General features: G+C 61.0%; 1 protein-coding gene across 2 annotated transcripts in view; it reads left to right on the top strand.

Moving 5' to 3' along the window:
* LLGL2 (LLGL scribble cell polarity complex component 2) overlaps positions 1 to 25,835 on the top strand; it is a 31,682-nt gene extending 5,847 nt beyond the window's left edge. Inside the window, exons 2-26 of one of the 2 annotated variants that reach the window (XM_080679643.1) lie at positions 5,608 to 5,701; positions 13,217 to 13,314; positions 14,391 to 14,472; positions 14,705 to 14,820; positions 15,207 to 15,365; positions 17,035 to 17,197; positions 17,363 to 17,495; positions 17,828 to 17,882; positions 18,453 to 18,607; positions 19,768 to 19,985; positions 20,065 to 20,132; positions 20,231 to 20,384; positions 20,471 to 20,575; positions 20,760 to 21,052; positions 21,143 to 21,293; positions 21,883 to 22,033; positions 22,725 to 22,841; positions 22,966 to 23,132; positions 23,680 to 23,944; positions 24,166 to 24,319; positions 24,615 to 24,643; positions 24,824 to 24,871; positions 25,040 to 25,082; positions 25,203 to 25,264; positions 25,493 to 25,835. In XM_080679643.1, the coding sequence (XP_080535769.1) occupies positions 5,627 to 5,701; positions 13,217 to 13,314; positions 14,391 to 14,472; positions 14,705 to 14,820; positions 15,207 to 15,365; positions 17,035 to 17,197; positions 17,363 to 17,495; positions 17,828 to 17,882; positions 18,453 to 18,607; positions 19,768 to 19,985; positions 20,065 to 20,132; positions 20,231 to 20,384; positions 20,471 to 20,575; positions 20,760 to 21,052; positions 21,143 to 21,293; positions 21,883 to 22,033; positions 22,725 to 22,841; positions 22,966 to 23,132; positions 23,680 to 23,944; positions 24,166 to 24,319; positions 24,615 to 24,643; positions 24,824 to 24,871; positions 25,040 to 25,082; positions 25,203 to 25,264; positions 25,493 to 25,500 (3,069 nt within the window). In that variant the 5' untranslated portion in view covers positions 5,608 to 5,626 and the 3' untranslated portion in view covers positions 25,501 to 25,835. The remainder of the gene's footprint in view (positions 1 to 5,607; positions 5,702 to 13,216; positions 13,315 to 14,390; positions 14,473 to 14,704; positions 14,821 to 15,206; positions 15,366 to 17,034; positions 17,198 to 17,362; positions 17,496 to 17,827; positions 17,883 to 18,452; positions 18,608 to 19,767; positions 19,986 to 20,064; positions 20,133 to 20,230; positions 20,385 to 20,470; positions 20,576 to 20,759; positions 21,053 to 21,142; positions 21,294 to 21,882; positions 22,034 to 22,724; positions 22,842 to 22,965; positions 23,133 to 23,679; positions 23,945 to 24,165; positions 24,320 to 24,614; positions 24,644 to 24,823; positions 24,872 to 25,039; positions 25,083 to 25,202; positions 25,265 to 25,492) is intronic. The other variant, XM_080679642.1, reaches the window with a different exon arrangement.
* The last annotated feature ends 639 nt before the right edge of the window (positions 25,836 to 26,474 follow it).

Raw genomic sequence — 26,474 nt, 5'->3', positions numbered from 1 at the left:
AAAGTAAAGGAGCGGAGGGGAGAGCAAGAGAACCGGATAGAACAGCCCAAGCCGGGCCGTAGTTTGCCCACGGCTGGTCTAGACACAGAGGATGGGGGCAGGGAACTCAGGGTGTGAATTTGCTAGCCTGTTGCTAAGCAGACAGCTCCCCTATTTTTCCCCATGGGGGAAGGGGGCACCGGGCTGTGGGGAGCCGGGCGGCAATGGTGGGTGTCTAGAGCGGTGGGGATGGAAGGAAATCGCAGGTCAGCTGCCCGCAGGCTGGTTCCACACACAGGCTCAGACCGTGTAGAAAATGAGTGAGAATCGGCCACAGGTCAGCAAGCCCCGTGTGGCCCGGCCCTAAACCCTGAGCGCCCACCCCCAAGGGCACCGAGCAGGGGGGGCAGCTCGGTGTGGTCGGTGAGGGACAGAGGGCCGCTGGGCCGTCCTTAGAGGTTCAGGGTTGGAAAGGTGTTTCTTTCAGGAAGCCCCTCGGGGGTCGTGCTCTGGCCAGGTGGCATCCCTGTGCGGGAAGCCAGGATCCTCGGACCACCTTACATGCCCCGTGACTTCGCCTCAGACCCTTGGCATCAGGCTTGGGGGCTCCTCAGCTTGGGGGGCTCCTGAACTTGCCTTTGCCCCCACATACCTCACGGTGGAAGCGGCACTGAAGTGGCCAGCATCCCAGGTCCTCGTTGGGGTCCTGGAGCCCACGGTCCCATATGGTTCCACCTGCCTGTATTGTCCCTGCCTCTGCGCCCGTGTGGTATCCAAAGGGGTGTCCTCGCCCCTGTCCAGTTTAACGTGGCTGGAGAGACACCCAGGCCCCGAGAGAGCAGGAGGGGTCCCACCTCACACCTGAACACTGGGCGTCCCCCGTCTGGTCCCTTATCTACCCTGCCTGCGAGGCAGGTAAACCAGAAGGAAAAGCACCCACCCCGTGGCCCTTCCATTGGCTTGTCCGCGTCTGTGAGTGTCTTAAAGAGATTCCACCCGCCTCCTGGGTCCTTGGCACACAGGCTTCCACGTCCTTGGCCACTGCCAGCCCTCCATGGCGCTCAGCACCTTCCCCGGCCCCCCATTGGCCACTGAGGTTGCTTCTGATTTTTGCCCATCGCTTCCTGGCCAGCCCCGCCAGATCGAGGAGAATATTCTCAGAGCTGAACGGGTGCCCCGTCCACGGAGGTTTCAGCAGAAGGTGTGGTCAGGTGCTGAGTGATCAGATGGTGAGGGCATTTGGAAGGCGGTCTTTGATGTGCTGCTTGGAGGACAAGAAGCTATTTCAGCCAGGAACATGGAGGCCACGGTGAATGGGCCCTGGGGTGGGGGCTGAGCAGATGGACGGTCGACACAGGCCAAGTGTCGGGGACATGGTGTGGGAGAGGGGCGGGCAGCCCACACCAGGACCGTCAGGATTCCAGGGGAGTCACACTGAAGCTCTGTGCTGTGGCCCCCTAGGGCCCCCTTCCCGACCCACCTCATCTCTCCTGTTGCCTGCACTCAGCCCCTCCTGTCTTCACCCTCCTGAAGCCTGCTAGCTGGTTCTGGCTGCCTGACACGCCCTGCCCCTGAGTCTGCCTCGCTGACCACTTCCTATTATTCAGGTCTGGGTGGAGATATGCCCTCCTCCGTTCGTTCATTCATTCATTCAGGCTGCACGCGGGCGCCACAGGGCCACGGGGTGGGGAGGGGGGGGGGCAAAGTCCCCGAGTGGGAATGAGAAGGCGTGTCCTGTGGAGGGTTGCACAGGTCATAAACAAGGTCAGTAAGTAAACTAGGCCAGCGTGACCCGTGCTGGGAGGAAAGCAAAGCTGGGAAGTAGGAGAGAGGATGTCAGGGGAGGGACATTTGAGTAGAGACGAGGGAGGGAAGCATCTCAGGCAGAAGGCACGGGCCCCGGTACAGGAATGGCCGGCCGCTGAGTCCTTCTGACCGCAAAACCGTGGTCGCTCTCTCTTCCTTAGCATCTTCCCTTATTCCTCTGCCAGCCCCGAAACCATCCGCTGACTCGTTTGTGAGTCATCACACTCCCTTTGCAAGGCTGTACGCTTGGTGACATAAGGGATCTTGTCTGTCATTATCGGATCCCCAGTCCCGGGACGGTGCCTGCTCCGTGCCAAGCGCTGCGCCAGACACTCGGCGTTTGTCACTGCTCCACTCCCCCCAGCAGACCTGTGTGGGAGGGAGTGTGCCCCACGTTGCCCTCAAGGAGCTGCCCAGCGTGGAGGAGCTGCGCTGTGGTGGTTGAGCCCTGGCTACTGGCTATCGGTACCAAGCCCCAGGAGTGGACTGAGTAGGGAGGATCCGTCCACACCAGGGACCTCCAGGCCCAGATTCCTGAAAGTTTCTCTGCAGAGAACCCGCTTGTCCGGAGTGAGTGGAACTGAAGGTGGGTCCAGCCAGTCCCAGGCCTGTCCCACTTCAAGAAGGGGCGGCAGTTTCAAGCCTTGACCTGGGTAGTCATTTCTTTTCTTTTTTTCTTTTTTTAAATATATTTTATTGATTTTTTACAGAGAGGAAGGGAGAGGGATAGAGAGCTAGAAATATCGATGAGAGAGAAACATGGATCAGCTGCCTCCTGCACACCCCCCACTGGGGATGTGCCCGCAACCAAGGTACATGCCCTTGACCGGAATCAAACCTGGGACCTTTCAGTCCGCAGGCCGACGCTCTATCCACCGAGCCAAACTGGTGCAGCCGTGGGCAAACTACGGCCCGCGGGCCGGATCCGGCTGTTCTATCCGGTTCTCTTGCTCTCCCCTCCGCTCCTTTACTTTGAATTTATATTAGTTCACACAAACACTCCATCCATGCTTTTGTTCCAGCCCTCCGGTCCAGTTTAAGAACCCATGGTGGCCCTCGAGTCAAAAAGTTTGCCCACCCCTGGGCTAGGGCCTGGGCAGTCATTTCTGTACTGGGCGCTGCACTGAGGGGTTGGCTGGAGTGAGGAGCAGATGCATGCCAGTGGGGTCCCAGCCCCCTGCGCAGTGAGCAGCAGGTCCATGCAAGACAACGCCGCCCCCCACCCCCCTCCCGCCCAGCCAGACCTCATCAGCACCCCACAGGCAGCGGCCAGGCCCCAGCCCCCAAGCTGCTTGGTTGGCTCCGAGCGGAAGGCATGTAGGCGTGACAGTGCACACGTGTCCGTGCCTTTCAACTGCAGGGGGGTCCCTAGGCATCTGCCCGTCACATCCATCCTCCGCTGCCTCCCAGAGCCCTGAGGTTGGGAGTTCGCCAGACCTGGGGTCAAATCCAAGTTCTGCGGGTTTCTCCCGTGACCTTGGGCCCGCGGCCGCCCTCTGTGGTCTTCTCTTCCTGTCTGCCAGGTGGGGATATTCCACTCATGTCCCAGGGAGACCAGAGGGGGGGACGGGACACGCGGGTCTGGGTTCAGCAGGTGTGCTTCGTTCACAGCGCAGAGAGCCAAGGAGGGGCGCTCAGACGTGTACCCACAGGCCCCCTTACTTCCTGGGTGGGGGTTTTCGGGGGGGGGGGGGGTTCTCCTTGAGCTTGTTTGCTTTTTTAACAGGGAGCACAGATTACTTAAGCAAAATGTCAAAAAGTAATAAAAATAACACGCAAGGGCCTGGTGTAGTGCCTGGGAGGCAGCAGGTGCTCCGGGGCATTTGGGTGGATGGAGTGTCCACCCCGCCCTCCTGAGTGGGGCCACCTCCCCCCATCCCACATCCTGGCTCCCTCCCTCCTACCTGCACCTCACCCTTGAGCCTGTGGGTCCTTGGCACAGATGGCCCCGTGTCCTCTTGTCCCCACCCCAGGGCCTGCATGGTCCTGGAGGACAGCCCAGATCAGCCTCTCCCTGAAGTCTGCAACCTACCTCCCCCCTCCCCACCCCACCCACCCCCGACCCCCGTCCTCCTCCAGGCCCCACTCCCAGCTTCCTCTGACTTCTGACCCATGACCTAGGCCTGAGAGGGGAGAGTGAGCACCCCCAGGACCTGCAGTGGCTGATTTATGAGCTTGGGCACCCTTCCCCCGCACTGCCGGGCCTCCCCCACAGCTGGAAATGGAGGCCACAGCTCAGCTGTTTGTCCGGAGGCTCAAGCTGCAGGCTCCCGGAATGGAGTCTGTTCACTGCCAGTTTCAGGAGCCTCAACGTTCCCGGGTTTGTTCCCTGAATCTCCTTTCAGGGCCTCGGGTCAGGTGGGCACCTGGGAGTTTCCCGACTACCTGCTGTTCCAAGGCGAAGCTGGGCTCCCCACTCTGCTGTGGCTCCCCCAAAATGTGAAGGCACAAACCTCTCATATCCACCCCTCCCCCTCCCGCAAGTGGTGGCCTTTATGATGTCCCTAGAAAGTGATGGTGCTCTGAGTGAGGGCTGTTCTCTGCCTTTTCCCAGTTGGGGTGGCACTTGGAATGCCCCCGGATGTGTGTGTCTACCGAGTGGGGTGACCTCTCCCAGCATGGTCAGGCCTCAGAGGGAGCCCTGAGTCTGGCCACACAGGGTCCTTTCATATGCAAAGTTGATTGGTTTTTTTGGTCACTTCCCAAGAAGCCAGAAACTTCGGGGATAACTTCCTTCAGGTCTCGGCTTAGACACTTTCTTCTCCTATAGGACACCCCGTACCCCAGAGCGAGCTCCTGGCCCTGCTTCCTTCCCTATGGTGTCTCCGGGGTGGGCCTGGGCTCCTGTGTTTCCAAGTACAGACCTCGGTGTCCTGTGGTCAGTGGGTGGCCGCTACTGGAAGCCGGAAGCCGGAGCGCAGATGATCCCCCTCCCCCCCGGGATGATCCAGAAATAGTTTCCCCTCGGATTGGGAAGGCATTCTCCAGTGGGCGGCCAGCTCTCAGGGCTGGTTTCTTACTGGGAGTAGGTTTCCTCTGACTAGCTTCACTGGGGCCCATGGGAAGGGGCCTCTCTGAGCGTACCCCATCAGGTCGGGAAGCCTGGGGCCAGGGCCGTAGCTACAGAGACCCCAGCAGCCTCGTGGGACAGACCTAGCTCCACCGTGGGTCCCAGGCGTGTGGTGGTGGGGGGAGGCCTGCACCCCTGACTGCATGCTCCACACGCTCCCCCGCCCAGGTTCCTGGCGGCAGTGGCTGGGAGCAGCCTGAGCCGAGGGTGGCCGAGGCCTCCCCTGAGGTTAGAAGGCAGGCGGCCCAGGTGTGCTGGCTGCCTGGGAGGTAGCTGCCTGGCCCCTCCCTGCCCCCACCTGGTGTGGGAGGCCGGCTAGGCAGCCTCGGCGCACCCACCTCCCAGCGGCTGGGGCGAGAGTCTTGTGCAGTTTCCCTTTCTGTTTAGCTGGAGTTTTATGGTTTTTCAGAAATCAGGTTAACAATTAAGCTAATTAACCTCTGGGCCTCCCGTTCCTATAAAGCCTGGATAAATGGCTTCCTCCCCCAGCTTCTCGGCTGGGTTTACAAGGCCACAGGTGGCCAGGAGCAGCGTTGGAGCACTAACCAGTCCTGGGCCCTGGGTATGGGGCGCCGGTTCCCAGGGGAACCACACTGCACAGACGGAACCTGGGGAAGCTGAGGATGGCGGATGGCGGAGCTGACCGGGCCCAGGGGTGGCCACCTGCTGGGCTGGGCCGGGCCCAGGGGCGGCTCTGGGCCTGGGCTGTGTGTGTGCCTCACCCTGGCGCTCAACAGCTTGTCTTTCTCCAGGGGCTGCACGCCAAGCAAGATGAGGCGGTTCCTGCGGTCGGGACACGACCCTGCTCGGGAGAGGCTCAAGCGGGACCTCTTCCAGTTCAACAAGGTAAGGAGCGGGAGCAAGGAGACCCAAGCAGGTGCTCAGGTGAGCACGGCGTTAGCAGCCTCCCACAGGCTGGGGGGGGGCACTCAGGCTGCCTTTGCTTGATGAAGGTGCTTACTGGGCACTGCCCGCACTGCCTCATGGGAATCTGACTTTGGAAATGGGGTTTGATTAGAGGGCTTTCCCCGGGAAGGGCAGTGGGACGCCCAGGAGTTGGGACTCCTTGTCCCAAACCTCTCATCGGCTGTGTAACCTCCGCAAATCACCCGGCCTCCTCTTCCAGCCTCAGTTTCCCCACCTGTGGAACGGGGATAAAACAGTCTGCCCTGTCTCCCTGCTCACAGGGTTGTTGAGGAGGCTTAGGGACAGGAGAGATGAAAGGGTATTGAAGCCTGCCAGCTGTAATAATGTTCCCGTGACGCCAGGTCCGCTGGGGGCGTGGCCACAGGCCATGGCTGTCCCCACCCTCCTCCTATTGCCTCCTCCAGTTGCCCCCAGAGGCAAAGGCAAGTGATTCCTGGCAGGCTCCAGGCCTGGGTGAGTGGGGAGAGGCACTGGGGGAACTTGCCAGGGTTGGCATTTGACTAGCCCAACCCCACACCTGCTCCAGGGCCCCCAAAGCCAGAGTGACATGTCACCTGAGATCACAGGGAGGGTCCCAGAAACTCCTCAGGGCTCCCCCAAGGGGACAGGTGCCCGGGAAGGCCGGAGCTGGAAACAGGAGGAGCACAGCTGTGGGTTATTGGCTCGCAGGCCACCTAGCAATCTGCAGCTGTTCCGGGTAATTAGCCCCTCTCACCTCTGCCTTGATCTAGGGCCCTGGGCCTCCATGCCTAGGCTTCCTCTGCCCCCGAGGGTGGACTGCAGGAAGAGGCGGACTGGGGACCCCTCCAGGAGGGGGTGAAGGACAAGGGTCCCAATCTGGCTTCACCACGTAAAGCCGGTGATCCTGTGCGTAGGGTCAGCGCAGGCTTGTTACAGGGACACGTGGGATTAGATGTGTAAGTGCTCGACGGTGCTGTTCTTTTCAGAGGCTCGAGGTGGGCGTTTTCCCCTCACGCTCTGACGTCCTGGGCCTGTGGGAGGTGTGGCTGCCCTCAGCGCTCGCTGTGAGGCCACTGGCCTCTGAGAGCCCGGCTTCCCTAAGTGAGTGCCTCCTCCCACTGGCAGAAGGAAGCTGTGGGCAGGGCTTTTGGGTCTCGGGGAGATGGGGTGCAGTGTTGGAACTGGGGGATCTCGGGGCCCTGCCATTGTTACTCCCCAGGGAGCGGCGCATGGTTGCTGGGTGCCTGTCTCGGAACCTCAGCACCGGCCTGGTGACCCCTATGTGCCTCCAGGATCTCACACCCTGAAAAGGTGGCCCATTTCAGTGGAAACTGGAAAAACAGGCTCAGCAAGGAGGGATGAACCCCCGCCCCAAGTTCCACTGTTTAGCGGGGTGGGGCTGGGGTGGGGCTGGGGTAGAGGAATCGTCCCTCCATGTCCCCCAACTGGTGGTCCCCACACCTGGCCGCCCCATCCCCAGGCCTGGTCAGGAAGGGGGAGGGGCGGCTCCTGGAATTCCTTCCTCCTCCCATTCACTTGCAAGAATTGAGCACCTACTGTATATACAGCCCAGGCCCGGGGCTCTGGGAATCTCAGATAAGACCTTTGCCTTCCTGGTGGGAGGGGGCTGATAGTCTGAAATTCCACGGCTTGGGAGAGGAGAGGAAGAAGGGGAGAATCTGGGTGCGGGGATTCGTGTCATCTAGGCTCTGGGTGAATGGTGGAGCCTGGAGGCTTGGGATTGGAGGGTGAGGCCACATCCTGGAAGATTTGGGAACCTGCACGGTTCCACCCATACTAGTCCCTCCCCAGGCTCCCCCCGGGCTGTTGAGTCCAGGAAGGCTGGGACCTGGGAGCCTGGGCCTGACACAGCAGAGCCCGGGGTAAAGAATGCTCTGAAGGTGCCTGGCACACGGGTGCCATGCCAGGGTTTGCCTCGTCCTCGGGACGACTCACAGATGGGTGCTGTTCCCATAGTGCAGGTGAGGAAGCGGAGGCCTCCAGGGCTTCCACACTGTGGAGGGCACTGGCTGGGAATGAGGACCCCCGGCTACATCTGCCAACCAGCTGTGTGGTTGGTAACTTCACCCCTTGAGCCTCCGCTTGTCCGTCTGTGAAGCCGTGGTCTGTGTTGTGTGGTGGGTCCTCAGGCTGGTGGGAAGACAGACGAATCAGCTGGCAGGATCGATTGAGGGGACCCAGGGACCCCACGGGCACCTCAGTAGAGAGGAAGTGACTCCGAGCGGACATAAGCTCATGTCAGAGTAAAACCCCTTCCTCGAAAATCCCTCCTGGCCTTGCTTTCCCCTGGTGAAACCGACCAGCCGTTTGCTAAGGGTGCCTGGGCCCCCTCCTCCACTCCCGGGCCCTGGACACGCAGTGTGTACCGCCTGGCTGGCCCTGTGCAGGGCCAGGTTCTTTTGTCTTGGCTTTTTCATGGCTGGGCCCCTGGTGTCAGGTGACAGCCACACCGGGCAGGCCAGGTTGCTGCCACCGCCAGGAATCTGAGCTGACCACACCCGGTCTGAGGCAGTGCCACCCAGCCAACCTGGACTGGTGTGCCCCCTATGGCCCTGGCGGCCCTCCTTCCCATCACCCCAAGCTCTGGGGACTCCTCAGCCCTCAATCTTGGACAGGTCCCCCCCTTGCCCAGGGCAGGATGAAGGACCCCCACGCGCTCTGACCAAGAGCCTCTGCCATCTCCCTTCCGGGAACCTGGAATGGGGCCTGGAGCCAGCAGGAGACAGGCGGGCTTTCTCCCCACACCGGGCTAGTGTTGCAGTTTGGCGGCTCCTGCAAAACTCTCCTTTCCCAACTCTCCGTCAAAGGAGGTCATTGTTCTCTCCTCCCTTGGCAGAGGTCACCTGAGCCAGGAGCAGGGTGGGGGCAGGGGCAGGGGCAGGGCCAGGTGGGCTGGATGCTGAGCTCAGGGGGTAGGGGAGGTTGGCTGCCAGGCATTGGTCATCCTTCCAGCTTGAACCGGAGCTGGAGAAGCTGGGATCTGGGGCTTTGAGGGCCGCCCTGGAATCCGTGCCTGCTGTCCCACCCCCTCTGCCCTGGCAGGCCACCTACCCTCCCTGCTCCGGGGACCTGGAGGGAAGGTTACTGCCCGTGGGCAACTTTTGTGTCCAGTGGGAAGCTGAGTCTTAAAAGGCTGTTGGGAGTGTCAGGGAGGGACAGTCAAGGAGTGGGCAGGGCACCTGAGGTTGAGGGGACAGCTGGACACAGGCCAGAGGCGCCTTCACCCACCCTGCTCCCGCTCCGCCCTGTCACCTCCATTTACTGAGCTCGATCCTCTCCCCAAATCCAAGTCCCTTCCCGATTCCTAACACAACCCCCCCACACCCCCCTCTCATACCTGACCTGGGGGCCCATACCTCCTTGCCTAGCCCAGGTCTCATTCAAGGATTTGGGGGCCTTACTCACATGTTGAATTGGCACTGCCACCGCGCCTCCGCTCTCTGGGACCAGGGGAATCCCCTGTCACCACACTGTTCTCATTTGAAACCACTCTCTTGGCCCCTGGCCAAGCAGGGTCATTGTGAAATTTCCCTCATTTGTGTGTGTGTTTTTTTGAAATATATATTTTTTTATTTCAGAGAGGAAGGGAGAGGGAGAGAGAGATAGAAACATCAATGATGAGGGAGAATCGTTGATCAGCTGCCTCCTGCACGCCCCCCACTGGGGATCGAGCCCGCAACCCGGGCATGTGCCCTGACCGGGAATCGAACCTGTGACCTCCTGGTTCATAGGTTCACACTCAACCACTGAGCCACACCGGCCAGGCCCCTTATTTGTTCTTAAGGGAGCCTTGCCCCCCCCCGAGTTGTCAACGTAGAGAAGACACCCTGAGGGATACCGGGGACACGGAGAACCCGGGAAGGACGCTGGCCTTAGTGGCAGGGCCTGTGCGCTCTGCGGGGTGAGCTGAGCCTTCCAGACGCCTCAGGTGGTCTTCTTAGGGTTCCCTGTGTTCGAGCCAAGGACAACCCTGCGATCGCCCCTTTATTGGATGTGAAACGCGGCTCCCGAGAGGCCGAGTGGCTTGCCCAGGTCCACACGCCTTCTAAGTGGCAGAGGGGTTCAGAGCTTAGTGGGCCTGACTCAGTCCCTGTCTGTCTAGGTCAGCTTATGGAATAGAGGGTATGGAGGGGTAGCACAGTGACCCCTAAAGGGACCCTAAAGGACATGAGGGATCAGTAGGAGTGATTGAACGGTGGGCCTCACATTTGTGTCCCTCGGGGTTAGGGGAAAGAGGCCGCGCCGCAGTAGGAGGTATCGGGAGATACTAGACAGGGGTGGGCAAACTTTTTGACTCGAGGGCCACCATGGGTTCTTAAACTGGACCGGAGGGCCGGAACAAAAGCATGGGTGGAGTGTTTGTGTGAACTAATATAAATTCAAAGTAAAGGAGTGGAGGGGAGAGCAAGAGAACCGGATAGAACAGCCGGATCCGGGCCGTGGTTTGCCCACGGCTATACTAGGAGCACTGCCTGCCAGGGAGCCAGCCTGTGTTCTCAGGGCTGCAGCCTGACCGGAAGCTGCAGGCTGCCTTCTCCTGGCGGGACTTGCCTGCCCGCGGCCTGAGGCAGCCTCGTGTAGGGCAGCTCTGGTCCCAAGAGGAAAACAATAAGAGCCACATAGGTGATTTGAAATATTCTAGAAGGCCCATCACAAAATTCTTTGAACAAGTGCAATTCGTTTTGATGATAAATTCTGTTTAGCCCAATGTATTCAAGATGCTGTTTCAATATAAATTAGACTTTTTAAAAGGTCTTTGAAATCCCAGGTGTGTTTTACCCTCACATTAAATTTTCTTTGGAAATATGTGGTCTGGCCCTGGCTGGTTTTGCCCAGTGGGTAGAGCCTCGGCCTGAGGACTGAAGGGTCCCAGGTTCGATTCCGGTCAAGGGTACATGCCAGGGGTTGCGGGCACATCGCCAGTGGAGGGCGTGCAGGAGGCAGCCGATCCATGATTCTCATCACTGATGTTTCTGTCTCTCTCTCCCTCTCCCTTCCTCTCTGAAATCAATAAAAAGATATTTAAAAAAATATATATGTGGTCTGAATTTAGAGCTAGAAGATTTACAGTTGAAAAAGGAGACCCAGCCCAGTCGGCGTGGCTCAGTGGTTGAGTGTTGACCTATGAAGCAGGAGGTCAGGGTTCAATTCCCGGTCAGGGCACATGCCCGGTTGCGGGCTCGATCCCCAGTGTGGGGCGTGCAGGAGGCAGCTGATCAATGATTCTCTCTCATCATTGATGTTTCTATCTCCCTCTCCCTTCCTCTCTGAAATCCATAAAAATATATATATTTTTAAAGAAGATCCAAAGCGTGGTCTGCCCGACTCCAGCCCCTGTTGCTTTGAAACTCAAGAACATTCCTCCAAAGTTTTCTAGCAACTGAAGTGAGCGTCCATTCTGAAATGCAAGTTCATTAAAATAGAATAAAATTAAAAATTCTGCCCCTTGGTGGCACTAGCCACCTTGCAAGTGCTCAGTGTCGCTTTGAGACTGTCGCACTGGGTAACGCCGGGCGCAGGCCTCCTACTGGCCACCAGAGGAGAGTTGCCCACAGCGTCCTCCAAAGCCCAGCGGCTTTGGCCCCGAGCTGCTGCCGCCGTGGTTCTGGGAGAATGCTCCCATCCCAGGACCGTCTTGGCGAGCTCTGGCTGCAGCCTAGTGGGGGCCCCTGGGGAAGCTTGTCCCCCACACTCCGCATGTGCCCTGCCCTCCTTTTCCTGGGAACTGTTTGCATTCCAGACACTCGCTATCTCCCCAAGGCTGCTCCAGGCTCTGCATTTTTCACATAGCTGAACAGGGACCTGGGCGGCCAGCGGGCTCCTGCTGGGTCGCTGCTGCCCTCCCAGCCATTTTCAGGGCAAAGAGCCAGGCCTGAGGACGCCTCCCACACCTGGGTGTCCCCAGACATCCCCAGAATAGGCCCTTTTGGAGCTGCTCCCTGGCCTGCCCCCAGCACGGGGCCTCCGACCATGGACCACGGGACTGGACAGCAGGCGGGCAGCCGTAGAGTTGCTAAGTTACCATTCCGGCTGTCAGCAGGGCTTATCTCTCTCTGTCCCTCTGAGGCCTGACTGGGTAGCCACCCGAAGCCCAGAGCAGAACCCTGGGCCGAAGGAGAGCGGCCTTTTCCTGCAGGGCCGTCTCCATGGTTTCAACCGGAAGAAATAACTAGACTTGGAAGCAGGTGCTGGCCTCCCTCCGCCTGCTGTCATCTAGGTCTGCAGGGTCAGTGTCCCCTGTGGGGGGGAGGTAAGGGGTAGGCTTAGCTGATAGAGAAACAACAGAAGCCTTCCCGGAGGTGGTTTGTCCGAGTCAGTCTAGGGTTTCTCTCCGTCCCTTTAAAACCTGGAACTCCATCCCTGGCGCCTCTGCCTGCGGGAATGCTCAGAGCTGCAGGCAGAGATGGGAGTCCAGGAGGGGCCATCGGTCAAGTGGCAATTGCACAACCTCTAGAAACAAAGAAAATGTTTAACCACAGGCCTGGTGAGTTAGGCACCTCCACAGCGGTATTCTTCACCGTTGGGTCATTTCAGTGCTTGGACAACCTGGGCTGGCTACAGGGCTACTGGGGTACGGGTGTATCAGGTGGTATGGCCCCAACTAGGTCTCTGTGTTTTTTGTTTTAATATTATTTTACTGATTTCAAAGAGGGAGGGAGAGAGAGAAACATCAATGATGAGAGAGAATCATTGATCGCTGCCTCCTGCACGCCCCACGCTGGGGATCGAGCCCGCAACCCGAGGATATGCCCTTGACCAGAATTGAACCCAGGATCCTTCAGTCTGCAGGCTGACGCTCTATCCACTGAGCCAAACCGGCTAGGGCAGGTCTCTGTGTTTTAAGGCATGACACACGCATCACTCACAAGCACGGGAAGACACACAGATGTTAGCGAGGTTTACTTCCGGTTGTAGGAATACAGGTTATTTTTGTTTTCTGTAATGTGTATTAGTTCTGTCCTAAGACATGAGCACGGGCACGTGCCTGCAACAGCACCTGGGAGCGTCCTCCCGGGGAAGACGGAGAGCTCCCCGCGCTAGGAGGGCCCTGGGCAGAGCAGACAGTCGGGGCTGGAGGAGCCTGGACAGTGCAGGGCTGGGAAGGGCCACCATGGCTTCCTTCGGACCCCAGTGCCAGGCCCCCAAAGCTTCCTGCACCCCCCGTAGGAGGGCTGGGGGTTGCCCACAGTACACCTGGTGCAGGAACTGAGAGTTCCTGGAGACCAAGTGGCCAGTGTGTGTGTCAGGGAGAATGAGCTCCCAGGGATGGATGGTCAGGTGGCCCAGGACAGGGTCAGACATGGGCTGAGGCAGGGAGGGTGGCGCACGGAATGGTCCATACATGGGTGTCTGGGTGGGAGCCTGAAAGGGACTCGGTGCCCCTTCCTGCTGGGTGGCTCGGTGCCGCGGCTTCTTGGACGTGTCTGTAGGCCCGTGTGGCTGTCATTGCAGACGGTGGAGCATGGCTTTCCGCACCAGCCCAGCGCCCTCGGCTACAGCCCCTCCCTGCGCATCCTGGCCATCGGCACCCGCTCCGGAGCCGTCAAGCTGTATCCTTTCCGTGCTCCCAGCTCCCGCCCTGGGAAGCCCCGGAAGGGGCGAGGACCCCCGCCCTCCAAGAAAGAAACAAAGCAAGTTGGGGTGGCCCTTCTTATTCAGGGGTGTCCCAAATAGCCTCTCGGGAGTCAGCCCTGAACGCAGTCCGAGGAGGAGGTGGTGGGAGTCAGTGGACTGGCCCCGGGCTCTTTGCAAACCAGAGAGCAGTGCCAGGGAGCCGCTCTTCCAGGCTCTCCACCCCGCACACACACGCACACACGCACATGCACACGCACATGCACACGCACATGCACGCGCACACCAGAGAGAGCGAGGTGGACTCCCCGTTGGCGGGGACAGCCCTCCCTGGCTGAGGCTGGGTAGTTTCCAGTTGGGTCGTCTTTTGTCCGAAGCCTTAGCTCTGGGCCCTTTCAGAGGCAGCCGTGGGTCCAGGACAGAGGGTTGCTGCTCAGCCAGGCCGGCTGGGCTACAAACCTCAGCCCACTCCTGCCCCATCTAACCTGAGCCCCCAGGGTGAGCCCCCAGGGTGAGCCAGCGCCCTTTCTGCTGCAGCAGAGGCGGGAAGGCTGGGTGCCTGCAGCCACGGGGCTGGGCTGGAGGTGGTGTAAACACAGCAGGGCAGGGGCGCAGTCCCATTGCTGGCTCGGCCCGCCCTCGGCCGGTTAATCATTGCCAGGCCGTGGCCATATCCTGGTGACCAATCCCCTTGCCCACACTCCTGGTCACAGCTCTTGGGGTTGGGCCCACAGGGGTACCCGCAGCTTCTCACAGGTGCCACCAAGTGGCAGCTGATGGGTCTGTTGCAGCTCAGGTTGCAGGGAAGGGGTGAGGTGGGAGGTGGCGCTGAGCAGCCTAACAGTTGCCGAGGGGTCACCCTTACACAGTCATCCCCACACCCTCAGGGGTCAGGTCACTGGCCAGGGCCCGCCTCTCCACCCAGTCCTGCTGTCTGGGGAAAGGGCGAGCCACCATGTGCTACACGCCTTGCCACGGGGGCCCCGTCCCCGCTCCCGGGCAGGCGAGGGGTGGCGTCTGCCTCTGGAGGTTTTCCTGAGCCTGCTGCTCGAAGCTACGGTGCCCCAGGGGTGGAGTTCATGGGGCTGCACCGGGAGAACAACGCCGTGGTGCAGATCTACTTCCTGCCTGGCCAGGTGAGGGCCCCTCGCGCCCTTCTTACTCTTACGTCTTCCAGAAGGAGACAAGCATCTGGTGGCCATGGGTGTGGTGCTGATGGGAGGACCTGGGACCACCACCCTTCCCCCTGAGAGTGGGGGCCTTTGGGTTTGGGGCTCTCTGAGACCGCCCTGGTGTGTAAAGGCCACATGAATGCTGGCGCTCCCGGGTCAATGAGACAGCACGCTCCTGCCCCCGTCCCCTCCCTAGTGCCAGCTGGTCACCCTGCTGGACGACAACAGCCTGCACCTGTGGAGCCTGAAGGTCAAAGGCGGGGTGTCCGAGCTGCAGGAAGACGAGAGTTTCACGCTGCGGGGCCCCCCAGGGTAAGGATTCGGCCCCCTTGCTCTCCCAGCCCCAGGGTGGGATCACCCTTTGAAGGTCCTAGGAGCCCTTGGGGGTCCTAGCAGGCATCTGAGCCCACACGCTTCACCCAAAGGTGCTCTGGGTGGAGCGGGCAGGGATGCGCAGGAGGCTCCCAGGGGTCTCTGCTTCCTGGGCAGACTCTGCCATCTGCTTCCTGTCTTGGCAGAATGTAGCCAATATCTTAGTCCTGGCCCGAGACTCTGGACTCTGTTAAAAAAGACTGCACAGCCTGCTTTCCTAGGAATGGCCTTCCCCGGGGTGGGGCGGGCAGCCAGGGTCAGAAGCCCATCCGTGGGGGTCCCTGCCTGGGCAGCGGCCAGCTCACGGGCAGCTGTTCCCCTCTCAGGGCTGCCCCCAGCGCCACACAGATCACCGTGGTCCTGCCACACTCCTCCTCCAAGACGCTCTACCTGGGCACCGAGAGCGGCAGCGTGTTCGTGGTGCAGGCGCCAGGCTTCCGCACGCTGGAGGACCGGACCATCAACTCGGACGCCGTGCTGCAGCGGTGAGCCCGCGGACCCCGTTGTTAAGAACCCGTCCCCCTGACTTGGGCATGACCCTCTCCCTTTGGCTCCGGGAATGTGTCAGGAGCTTATCATTTCTCTCCTGGGAAGTCCTATGCGGACGGGAGGAGAAGCTCAGCTCCTCACCTGTCCCCCAAATTGAGATTCTTAGAATTTATCAACTCTCAGCCTCTTGGCCCTGGTGCCATGCGTTTCAAAACCCCGGGGGCTCCGCAGTGGGCAGACGCGACACACACCGCCCCACGCCAGCCGGGCAGCTTCCGCCCATGCTCGTGCTTTGGCGTCTGTGTGGGTTTCCCTTCGCACGCAGGCTCCGTGGCCAGAGGTCCTGACAGCCACTACCCGGGGTGCTGCAGATCAGTTCAGAAGCTGTGCTCCAAAGCTTTGGTGTGGTGTCCGCAACAGCGGGAGGCGGATCAGTGGGATCCGGTCTGGGTCAAGAGGGGAGCAGATGAGGGCTGCAGCGGGAGAACGTCCTGCAGTTCTGAGGGGAAGGGGGAGGCTCGGGTGCTGATACTCTGGCGAAGGAGCCGTCTGAGGGAGGTCCCCCGGGGCGAGTGGCATCAACCCTGCTGCACAGCTTCCATTTGATATTATTCTTTTCTTCTCTCTCTTTTTCTTTTTGATATTATTTCTTCTCTGTATTTTCCAAGGTGGTGTAATTCTCACGTTGCTTACTTTTAAGTGAAGGGGAAAATGTTTAATCATATAAGTAGTAGATCATTATAGAACCCTTCAAACACGGAGCCGTTACCGATAAGGGTACAGGGAGTTGACCGCCCACCCCCGTTTCTAGAGCAGCCGTGGGCAAACTACGGCCCGCGGGCCGGATCCGGCTGTTCTATCCGGTTCTCTTGCTCTCCCCTCCGCTCCTTTACTTTGCATTTATATTAGTTCACACAAACACTCCATCCATGCTTTTGTTCCGGCCCTCCGGTCCAGTTTAAGAACCCATTGTGGCCCTCGAGTCAAAAAGTTTGCCCACCCCTGTTAGAGGCTGGTGCTCGCAGGGCGTGCGGTACGGCACTGGGACGGGGCTGTGCGGAGGCACAGAGGGCTGTGGTCTGGGCGTAGAAATGCCCTCAGGGCCCAGGCTGTTTTCATTTCCTGCTGACCATTCTCAGTGCTGGCTCTCGGTCCCATGCCTGCCACCTCATGGCCTCCTGTTGGCTGCAGCAGCTCCAGACTTCACATCAGCATTCCAGGCCCAGAGGAGGAGGAGAGAGAGGGGGGTCAAGGCTCAAGGCCAGGCCAACTAATAGAGAGCTTTGTTCTGTGGGTGTTAAAAACGAACTTTGATGAAATACCACCTCCTTGCAGAAATGCACTAAATGTGAATGTGCAGGTTAGTGGATTGTAAAGTAAGCATCCCTACAGCCACCCCCGGGCAGAGAAAGAGAGCCCGCCGCCTCCCCAGAGCCTCCATGTGCCCTTCCCGGTAGGGGCTCCCTTCCTCCCTCCCACCACATGGACGTTTCTAGAAGCCACCTCCCTGCCTTTCCTTACGGCTGTGCTGCCAGCATCTACACCCTCGCAGAGCAGCACTGTCCATGCTGTGCACACTCAGTGCCCGCGGCCACGTGGAGTGCCGTGTGCAGCTGCGCCCCGGGGTGCACGTCGGTGTGGGCTCACGGTGCTCCCCTCGCCCAGGTTGCCCGAGGAGGCCCGCCAGCGGCGGGTGTTTGAGATGGTGGAGGCCCTGCAGGAACACCCTCGAGACCCCAACCAGGTCCTCATTGGCTACAGCCGGGGCCTCATCGTCATCTGGGACCTGCGGGGCAGCCGCGTGCTCTGCCACTTCCTCAGCAGCCAGGTAGGTGGTGCCTGGGGTGGTGGCAGCCACCACGGGGCTCTCCCAGACCCCGTTATCACATACAGCCCCTGTGCCAAGGCGTGGGCGAGGGGTGGGGGTGGGGGGTCGATATCGGGACCACCACCCTGACCCCAGCCTGTGCTCTCTCCCTTTCCTCCCCTGAAGCAGCTGGACAGTGTCTGCTGGCAGCGGGATGGCCGCCTGATTGTCAGCTGCCATTCGGATGGCAGCTATTGCCAGTGGCCTGTGAATCCCGACACCCAGCAACGGGAGCCCTTGCGCAGCTGCGTGCCTTACGGTCAGTGCCCCGCCCGCCTGGCGGGGGCCTGCCCCTGCCCTGTCACCTGGGACTGCCTGTTACTGTGCGAACCAATGTCCTCTGTTCCCAGTCGGCCTTCCCTGCATTCAGGTGTAGGCACCCCACTCAGAGAAGTAAAACCCGGGTCCAGGGAGGTGACGGCTTTGTCCCAAGCCCCACGGTGGGTTTCCTGGCACCTGTTGTGGCTTTCCCAGGGCCAAGCTCCTAAGCATAGGTCTGCGGAGAGGGGGTGGGGTAAGGAACCTGCTCGTGCAGACCCACGTGCCTCTGTGGGTGGGCAGACCCGTTCCAGCTAATTCCTGTTCTTGTAGGTCCCTTTCCTTGCAAAGCTATTACCAAAATCTTCTGGCTGACCACCAAGCAGGGGTAGGTACCGGTCTCTGTCCTTTGCCCTTTCCAGATTCTCGCTGGAAGGCCTCTGGGGGCGGGGCGGGGGGGAGAACTGTGCCTTAGGGTCCCACGTTGAGGTCTCAGACTCCAGGGAAGGAGAGAGCCGTTCATACCTTATGGCCAGGTCCTGAAAAAACATTCCCCTTCTCTCCCTTCTGCCCCCCGGGAAGTGGTTCAGATCGGCAGGTTTCAGACCGTGTCAGCAGCAGACCTGTTTCTTCAAACAATCACACAGGGAGACCCGTGTATAAGCAGGAGAGGGCAGCTCTGGTTGGAGCAGGAGTGGCTGCAGACTCAACCCACAGCCTGCATGCCCCCCTCACCCCCAAGGTCCCCTGGGCTGCTGCAGTCAAGAAGAGATGGGGGTCTGGCCTATTGACCCCCTCCTGGGGACCTTGAGGGGGTCACTCACCCTGAGACGAGCCTCCCTCCCGGCCCCTGCACAGAGGCCAGTCACGGGGGGGTCCACGCTGCCAGCTCAGCCAGTGGCTGCCTGCTGTTGTGTCGAGAGCCCCAGCCCACCGCCCTTCTCTCCTGTGCCTGCAGGTTGCCCTTCACCATCTTCCAGGGTGGCATGCCTCGGGCCAGCTACGGGGACCGCCACTGCATCTCCGTGGTCCACAACGGCCAGCAGACAGCCTTCGACTTCACGTCCCGGGTCATCGACTTCACCGTCCTCTCCGAGGTGGACCCTGCAGCGGGTAGGCGAGCGTAGGGAGTGGTGTAGGCAGGCCGTCCTGTCTGTAAATGAAGAGGAGGGGCCTGCACAGAGGTTCCCCAACCGGCCACCCCCTGGATGCCACTGAGGCAGCAGCCACAGTCCCTCTCCCTGTCTCTGCCAGCCTGGTGGCTCCATCCTTGCTGGCCACACCTCCTGCCCACTCCACTCTGCCCTTCCCTGGCTCCAATGGGATTTGGGCCAAAGGGGGCAGCTCTGAACTATTGGGTTTAATACCCGCCCAGCTGAGAAAAGGGGGCCCTGGTGTGGACGTGGTGAAGACCCCATGGCTTGGGGCAGGGTGCACAGCATGGGGCCAGCTCTGAGCCGCCTCCTGAAGCTCGACCAGGACAGCAAAGCCCTGAGTCAGCCTCATAAACTGGGTCACAGGCAAGACCAGAAAGGGCTGCTGTCAAAACCTGGAGAGGAGGCCTGGCGGGCGATGTCCAGGAGGCAGGCCTTCTCTCCACCCGACTCTGACATGACAGGCCTGAGGCCGCCAGGTGAGGGAGTGGGGTGGGGGGGGGGGAAGGGGCTCCTTCTCACTCCTGCCACAGGGTGCTGGGAGCAGGTCCCGTTTTTTTGTCAGTCCGTTTGGATTTTCTACATAAATGATCCTGCCGTCTGTGAACCAGGACAGTTTTATTTCTTCCATCCCCGTCTGCATAGCTGTGTTTCCTTTCCCTTCCTTACTGCCTCAGCTGGCACTTGAAAAGGAACCCTGTTCCCGCGCTTGGTGGAAAGCTGCGTTTCTCACCGTGACGATGTGAGCTGCGGCTTTTTCATAGATGTGCTTCGTCCAGTGGAGGAAGTTCCCTCTGTTCCTAGTTCACTGAGAGTTTTTGTCATAAATGAATGGGTTTGGGGTTTTGTCAGAGGCTTTTTCTGCAGGTGATCCTGGGGCTTTTCTTCGTTGGGCTGTTGATGTGATGGTTTTTAAAGGTTGAAGCAGCCTTGACACCTGGGACAAGTCCCACTTGGTCGTGGCGTATGTTTCCTTTCATACATGGTTAGATTTCGAGCTTGCTTTTGAATGCAGATTCCCTGGCTCCAGGCCTTAAAGCATCAGATTCCACAGGGCCAGGCTGGGCAAATTGCTTCCTACTGGCTCCTGCAGCCCCTGACCCTTGGCCTGTCCCCCAGCCTTTGATGACCCCTATGCCCTGGTGGTGCTGGCCGAGGAGGAGCTGGTGGTGATGGACCTGCGGACGGCTGGCTGGCCGCCGGTGCAGCCTCCCTACCTGGCCTCCCTGCACTGCTCCGCCATCACCTGTTCCCATCACGTCTCCAACATCCCCCTCAAGCTGTGGGAGAGGATCATCGCCGCCGGCAGCTGGCAGAACACTCACTTCTCCACCATGGTAGGTCCCGCACCCGCACGGGCCCCAGCCCCACCTGGGAGCCAAGCTCCCGCACGCACTTCTCGGTCTCATCCTCTAGGAATGGCCTATTGACGGTGGCACCAGCCTGGCCCCAACCCCGCCCCAGAGAGACCTGCTGCTCACGGGGTAGGTGACTTGTGCTGCTCTCCTCCTGCAGAGGAGGGTGTACGGGGTGGGCGCAGCCCTGGCACTGCCCGGCCTCCTTCTCCCGGCTCTGCCCGCAGGCACGAGGACGGCACCGTGCGGTTCTGGGACGCCTCGGGCGTCTGCTTGCGGCTGCTCTACAAACTTAGCACGGTCCCTGTGTTCCTCACCGACACGGACCCCAGTGAGCACCTCAATGCCCAGGGTGAGGACGAGTGGCCCCCGCTCCGCAAGGTGAGGCCAGGAGCCTGGGCACCAGGGGGGCGGGGACAGGCTGGGTCCAGTGCTCACGGCCACTCGTGGGCCTCCTCTCGCGTTAGGTGGGCTCCTTCGATCCCTACAGTGACGACCCCCGCCTGGGCATCCAGAAGATCTTCCTCTGCAAATACAGCGGCTACCTGGCTGTGGCAGGCACGGCAGGGCAGGTAGCAGGCTGGGATGGGGTGGGCGCAGGGGGAGGAGTGATCAGGTGACTCGGGGTAATGTCCAGGCCCATGAGCTTCCGTCTCAGGATGAGGGCGCAGCAGGACAGGAACCAGCCCCCGCCCGCACCCCTAGGTGCTGTCCCTGGGTGCTGGGGTTGGCTCAGCCCCCTGCCATCCCATCCAGGTGCTGGTGCTGGAGCTGAACGACGAGGAGGCAGAGCACGTGGTGGAGCAGGTGGAGGCTGACCTGCTGCAGGACCAGGAGGGCTACCGCTGGAAGGGGCACGAGCGCCTGTGTGCCCGCCCGGGACCCGTGCGCTTCGAGCCCGGCTTCCAGCCCTTCGTGCTGGTGCAGTGCCAGCCCCCGGCGGTGGTCACATCCTTGGCTCTGCACTCCGAGTGGCGGCTCGTGGCCTTTGGCACCAGCCACGGCTTTGGCCTCTTCGACCACCAGCAGCGGCGGCAGGTCTTTGTCAAGTGAGCAGGCTGCCCACGGCGGCTGGGGCCTGGGGCCTGGGGAGGACCCTCGGGCCCCGGCTGTGCTGATGGTCTGATGTTCCCCCCCAGGTGCACCCTGCACCCCAGCGACCAGCTAGCCTTAGAGGGCCCCCTGTCCCGCGTGAAGTCCCTAAAGAAGTCCCTGCGCCAGTCCTTCCGTCGGATGCGTCGCAGTCGGGTGTCCAGCCAGAAGCGGCGGCCCGCGGGGTCCCCGGGAGAGGTGAGGCCACCTGGGCAGAGCTGGGGGCAGCCAGCCGCGAGCCGGACTACCCCTCGCTCCCGCTTGCTTTGGCTGCAAGCACAGGCCTTGGGCCCCCCAATAGGTTTACATCCTGCCCACTGCCTGCCAGTTATGTGGCCTCAGTTTTGTCACACTGCTCCTCTGTGCCTCGGCTTCCCCAAGTGTAAGAGGCAATAATTGTAGCACCTTAGGGTCAAGTCCTCAGTACACGTTACCAGGCAGGGAGTGGCGTGAGCTGGGATCAGTCTCCCCCTAGAACAGGGGTGGGCAAACGTTTTGACTCGAGGGCCACCATGGGTTCTTAAACTGGACCGGAGGGCCGGAACAAAAGCATGGATGGAGTGTTTGTGTGAACTAATATAAATTCAAAGTAAAGGAGCGGAGGGGAGAGCAAGAGAACCCTCCGCTCTTTCGGCTCCGCGGGCCGGATAGAACAGCCGAACGGGCCGGATCCGGCCCGCGGGCCGTAGTTTGCCCACGGCTGCCCTAGAATGATGCGTGTTGAGCAGTAGATGCCTCAGGGAGGTCGGGCCAGAGCCCACCTTCAGGCTGGTCCCACCCACCGCAGGTGCCGGAGCGGAGCTGCCGGACAGAGCGGACGGGCCTGCAGAACATGGAGCTGGCGCCTGTGCAGCGCAAGATCGAGGCCCGCACGGCCGAGGACTCCTTCACAGGCTTCGTCCGGACTCTCTACTTCGCTGACACCTACCTGAGGGACAGTGAGTAGCCAGCCTGGGGTGGGAGGGGCCCAGGCACGCGCCCCCTGGCACGAGGGCAGGTTGGTGGGCCCCTAAGGGGGGTTTCCCTTTGTGAGCGGGTGGAACCAGGGCCTGCCTCTCCCTCCCCTGCCTGGGCCTCCAGGTCCCTTTGTCCTGGCTTCATGTCCGGGTTCCACCACTCCCTAGAAGATGGGTCTCAGCTTCTCCCCCTGTAAAATGGGGGAATGTCTTCCTGGAATGGCTGTGGGGGTGGGACATGCCTGCTGCTACGCCATGGGCCTACACAAGCTCCCTCATTGTCTCTCCCCTGCCCCCTCCTGCCCCGTCCTGCCCCCCCCCCGTTCCCCCTGCCCTCTCTTGCCCCCACCCCCGTCCCCCCTGCCCCCTCCTGCCAGGGTACGGGTGGGGCGTGGGCAGTCCGCTCCTGTATGCAAGGGCCGGCTGTCCCAGGTTCAGAACCAGCAGTGTTTAGGGCCCTTGGTTGTCAGAGAGCCTGCTGAGCCTTCTCCCCGTCTACACCCTGGAGGCAGGCAGAGCCACAGGCAGAGGAGGGAAGTGAGGCTTACAGGGTTTGCTGACTTGACGTTGGAGTCACACAAGTGACTGGAAAGGCCAGGACGTAAGCCTAGGTCACCTGGCGCCACCTGACCTCCAGACCCAGGGTTACATATAACCCTTTGCCTCCGGGCAGGCTCCCGCCACTGCCCCTCTCTGTGGGCCGGCACCAACGGGGGTACCGTCTATGCCTTTGCCCTGCGTGTGCCCCCAGCCGAGCGGAGAATGGATGAACCCGTGCGGGCAGAGCAGGGTGAGCGCTGAGCACGGGGAGAGCGGAGGGTGCTGGTCTGCCTTGGTTGGGGACAGGGTGGTGCTACCAGCCTCGCCCTTCGCCCGCCCACCAGCCCCATCGCCTGCCTGCTTCCTTCCCGTAGTCAAGGAGATCCAGCTGATGCACCGAGCGCCTGTCGTGGGCATCCTGGTGCTGGACGGACACAGTGTGCCCCTTCCCGAGCCCCTGGAAGTCGCACACGACCTGTCGAAAAGCCCGGACATGCAGGGGAGCCACCAGCTGCTTGTCGTGTCAGAGGAGCAGTTCAAGGTGCTGCCCGGTGGGGACGGGGTTCCGGGAACCCTCGGGCCATCCAGGGGCTCACACCTCGGGCACAAATGACAGTGGCTGGGACTCGCTTAAAGTTGTGTATGCAGTTGGCATATGCAGTAAGGGGCTGCAGAGGCAGCGGGAAGTAGAGGGGTCTGTGTGGCGTCCCCGGGCCCAGGTCAGCGGTGGGGACACGGAAGCAGGACCTGTTTGGGAGGGACAGAAAATGCAGGTGTGGAAGGAAGCGGCCCGGCACCCTACGGTCCAGGTGCGCCCTACGGTCCAGGTGCACCCTACGGTCCAGGTGCGCCCTACGGTCCAGGTGCACCCTACGGTCCAGGTGCGCCCTACGGTCCAGGTGCACCCTACGGTCCAGGTGCGCCCTACGGTCCAGGTGCACCCTACGGTCCAGGTGCGCCCTACGGTCCAGGTGCAGTGAGCGCCTGCCTGGAGCAGGCTTCGCTGGGAAGCTGGGTGGCATCCAGTGGACGCAGGGAAGTGGTAAGTGGGGTGTGGCCGTGGGTGTGACCGCTGCCCTGTGCCCCAGGTGTTCACGCTGCCCAAGGTGAGTGCCAAGCTGAAGCTGAAGCTAACCGCCCTGGAGGGCTCGAGGGTGCGGCGGGTCAGCGTGGCCCACTTCAGCAGTTGTCGAGCCGAGGACTACGGGGAGCATCACCTGGCTGTCCTCACCAACCTGGGCGACATCCAGGTGGTCTCGCTGCCCCTGCTCAAGCCCCAGGTGCGTTACAGCTGCATCCGCCGGGAGGACGTCAGCGGCATCGCCTCCTGCGTCTTCACCAAACACGGCCAAGGTGTGCAGGTGGTGGCTCGTCCCGCCTCTGCGAGCCGGGCTGGGCGTGGGGCTCCCGCTGTGCTGCAGGGGCTGCTGGGAAGGGCAGCCAGGGGGGTGTGGCCAAGGCCAGGCACTTTGAGGGGAGCTCCGGCCCCAGTGTCCCTGATTGGAAGCCCCATTGTCGGCAGCCGCAGGTCCTGAGAGACCAGGCTGGCCTCACCTACTAGTCTGCCCCCCCAGGTTTCTACCTGATCTCGCCCTCGGAGTTTGAGCGCTTCTCTCTGTCCACCAAGTGGCTGGTGGAGCCCCGGTGTCTGGTGGATTCTGCAGAAACCAAGAACCACCATCGTCCCCGCAATGGGTCAGGCCCTGAGAAGACCTTGGGCCGAGCCAGGTGGGTAAAGGGCAGGTGGCCTTTGCCTCAGCCCCTCACCCTCACCCTCACCCTCCTGATGCGCCCATTGGGAGCTGCCACACTCCCCCTCCCCTGTGAGCTCAGCCCGCCCTCCTGGCTCTGGCTCTATGTCCCCCTTCGTATGCCCCTTCCTCCCACGTGAGCTGCCACCCAGGAAGGGGCTTGGCTTCCCTCCCAGGCGCCCCCTGCTCAGGGAAGGCCAGGTGAGCTGACCTCATGGGACCAGAGCGGAGAGCCTAGTGCGCCCCGATCTTTACTCTCTCTCCCCCCACAGGAACTCAGGGAGCCAGAGTGATGGAGAAGGTAAGACAGGCCAGGGGAGTGTGTGAGCACACCTGGGCCAGCCTAGGCCCAGACATGGGATGGAAGGAGGAGAGGGGACCCCAGGGGAACAGGGGTGTGTGTGTGGGGGGGGCGGGGTAGAAACAGCCTCCCCTCCAGCCCTGGGCTCGGGGCTCTCCTAATGTGGCCTCTGCCTTCCAGAGAAGAGGCCGGACCCCGTGATGGAGCATGCTCTGCTCAACGATGAGAGTGAGTTGGGCGGGAGTTGGGGGCTGACAGGAGGGATGTTCCTTGGGGGGAGTTTGGAAGGCCAGGGTGGAACTGAGGGGGGCAGACCCACCCAGCACCTCATCAGTGAGAGGAAGAGACAGGCTTGCGTGCGGCCCCGCCCTGGCCTCACCAGCCTCCCTTCCCCAGGGGTCCTGAAGGAGATCCAGAGCACACTGGAGGGAGACCGGGGGTGAGTCACTGCCGCTTGCAGGGTGGGCCCCCTGGTGCCAGGAGAGCACCGAGCATGAGTGTCCTTGTCTGCCACCCCCCGCCCCCGTGGAGGGTGACTGCCCTGTCTTTGCCCATGCAGGAGCTATGGCGATTGGCGTTCCCAGCAAGTGGCCATGAGGTACAGCCTCAGCAATGGGGGAGGTAGGGGCCCTGAGAACTGCTGCGCGTGGGGTGGGGGGCGGCTGGGAGGGCATGCTCCGGGGAGGGATGGGAGGAAGAGCCCCCATCCCCAAGGTCCTACTGGCCAGGCGTCCATCCAGCCCTGACCCATGCCCCGGTTGTCCTGGAAAGCTCCAAGTCTGGGCTCAGGGTCCATGACGGAGGCCCGTCCTGCCCAGGACGCACCTGAGGGTCTCTCTCCTTCCACAGCCAAGTGAGCAGGCCGGGGGCCCAGGCTGTGCGGTGAACACACTACTGAGGGCTCTTGCTCCGGGCACTGGCCCACCTGGAGAGGCCCATGCACCGGGCCGGGCTGCAGGCTGGGGCTCCCTCAGCTTCCGCTCTGCTGCTGCTCCTGGCCTCGGGAGAGGAGGGGCCCCGGCCTCGGGGCGGTCCCTCCCCGGGCCTTGTCTGTCTTGGTCCTTTTGTCAATGTTGCACAGTTTTTATCATCCCCCTCCCCCCTGCTTTTTGTAGTGGGCTGGGTTTTAAATTATAAATTTTAACTGCCTCTGGGTGAAAAAGTTTTTAATAAACACCTTATTACCTCTTCACTGGCCCAGTGACCTTCATTTTTCAATGATGCAGGAAATTCCCATATAGAACCATTAGCTGATTCCTCGCCTCTGGCCCTGGGGTTCGTCCTGGGACCAGGCTGGTGCTCAGGAGGATCCGCTGCTTCGGCATTTGAAGCAGAGCTATCGGTCCCGGGGCGTCCGAGCACTGCCGTGCTTCTGTCTTTGGGAATAAATGGCAGGAGTTAGCCATCTGGAGTCCGTCTGACCACATCCCTGGGTCAGGGCAGAGGGAGTCCCCTTGCTATCAGAAGGGGAAGACACCCAGCCTGGCCAGTGTGGCTCAGTGGTTGAGCGTCGACCTATGAATCAGGAGAGTCATGGTTCGATTCCCGGTCAGGGCACATGCCCGGGTTTCAGCTTCAATCCCCAGTGTGGGGCGTGCAGAAGGCAGCACCAATGATTCTTTCTCATCACTGATGTTTCTTTCTCTCTCTCCCTCTCCCTTCCTCTCTGAAATCAACAAAAATATATTTAAAAAATAATAAATACAAAAATCTGGTTAGCTAAACTGACTCACACAAATGAACAAGTGACGAAGTCCTGCTAAGAAGCCAAGAAGTGAAGATAATGGTAATCCCACAAGCACCAGGAGAACATGGCAGAGCCAGCCCTTCC

The sequence above is a fragment of the Plecotus auritus genome (assembly GCF_963455305.1).
Source record: "Plecotus auritus genome assembly, chromosome: 7".
In the NCBI taxonomy this organism is placed as follows: Eukaryota; Metazoa; Chordata; class Mammalia; order Chiroptera; family Vespertilionidae; genus Plecotus; species Plecotus auritus.
This window is presented reverse-complemented; position numbering and strand designations above follow the sequence as displayed.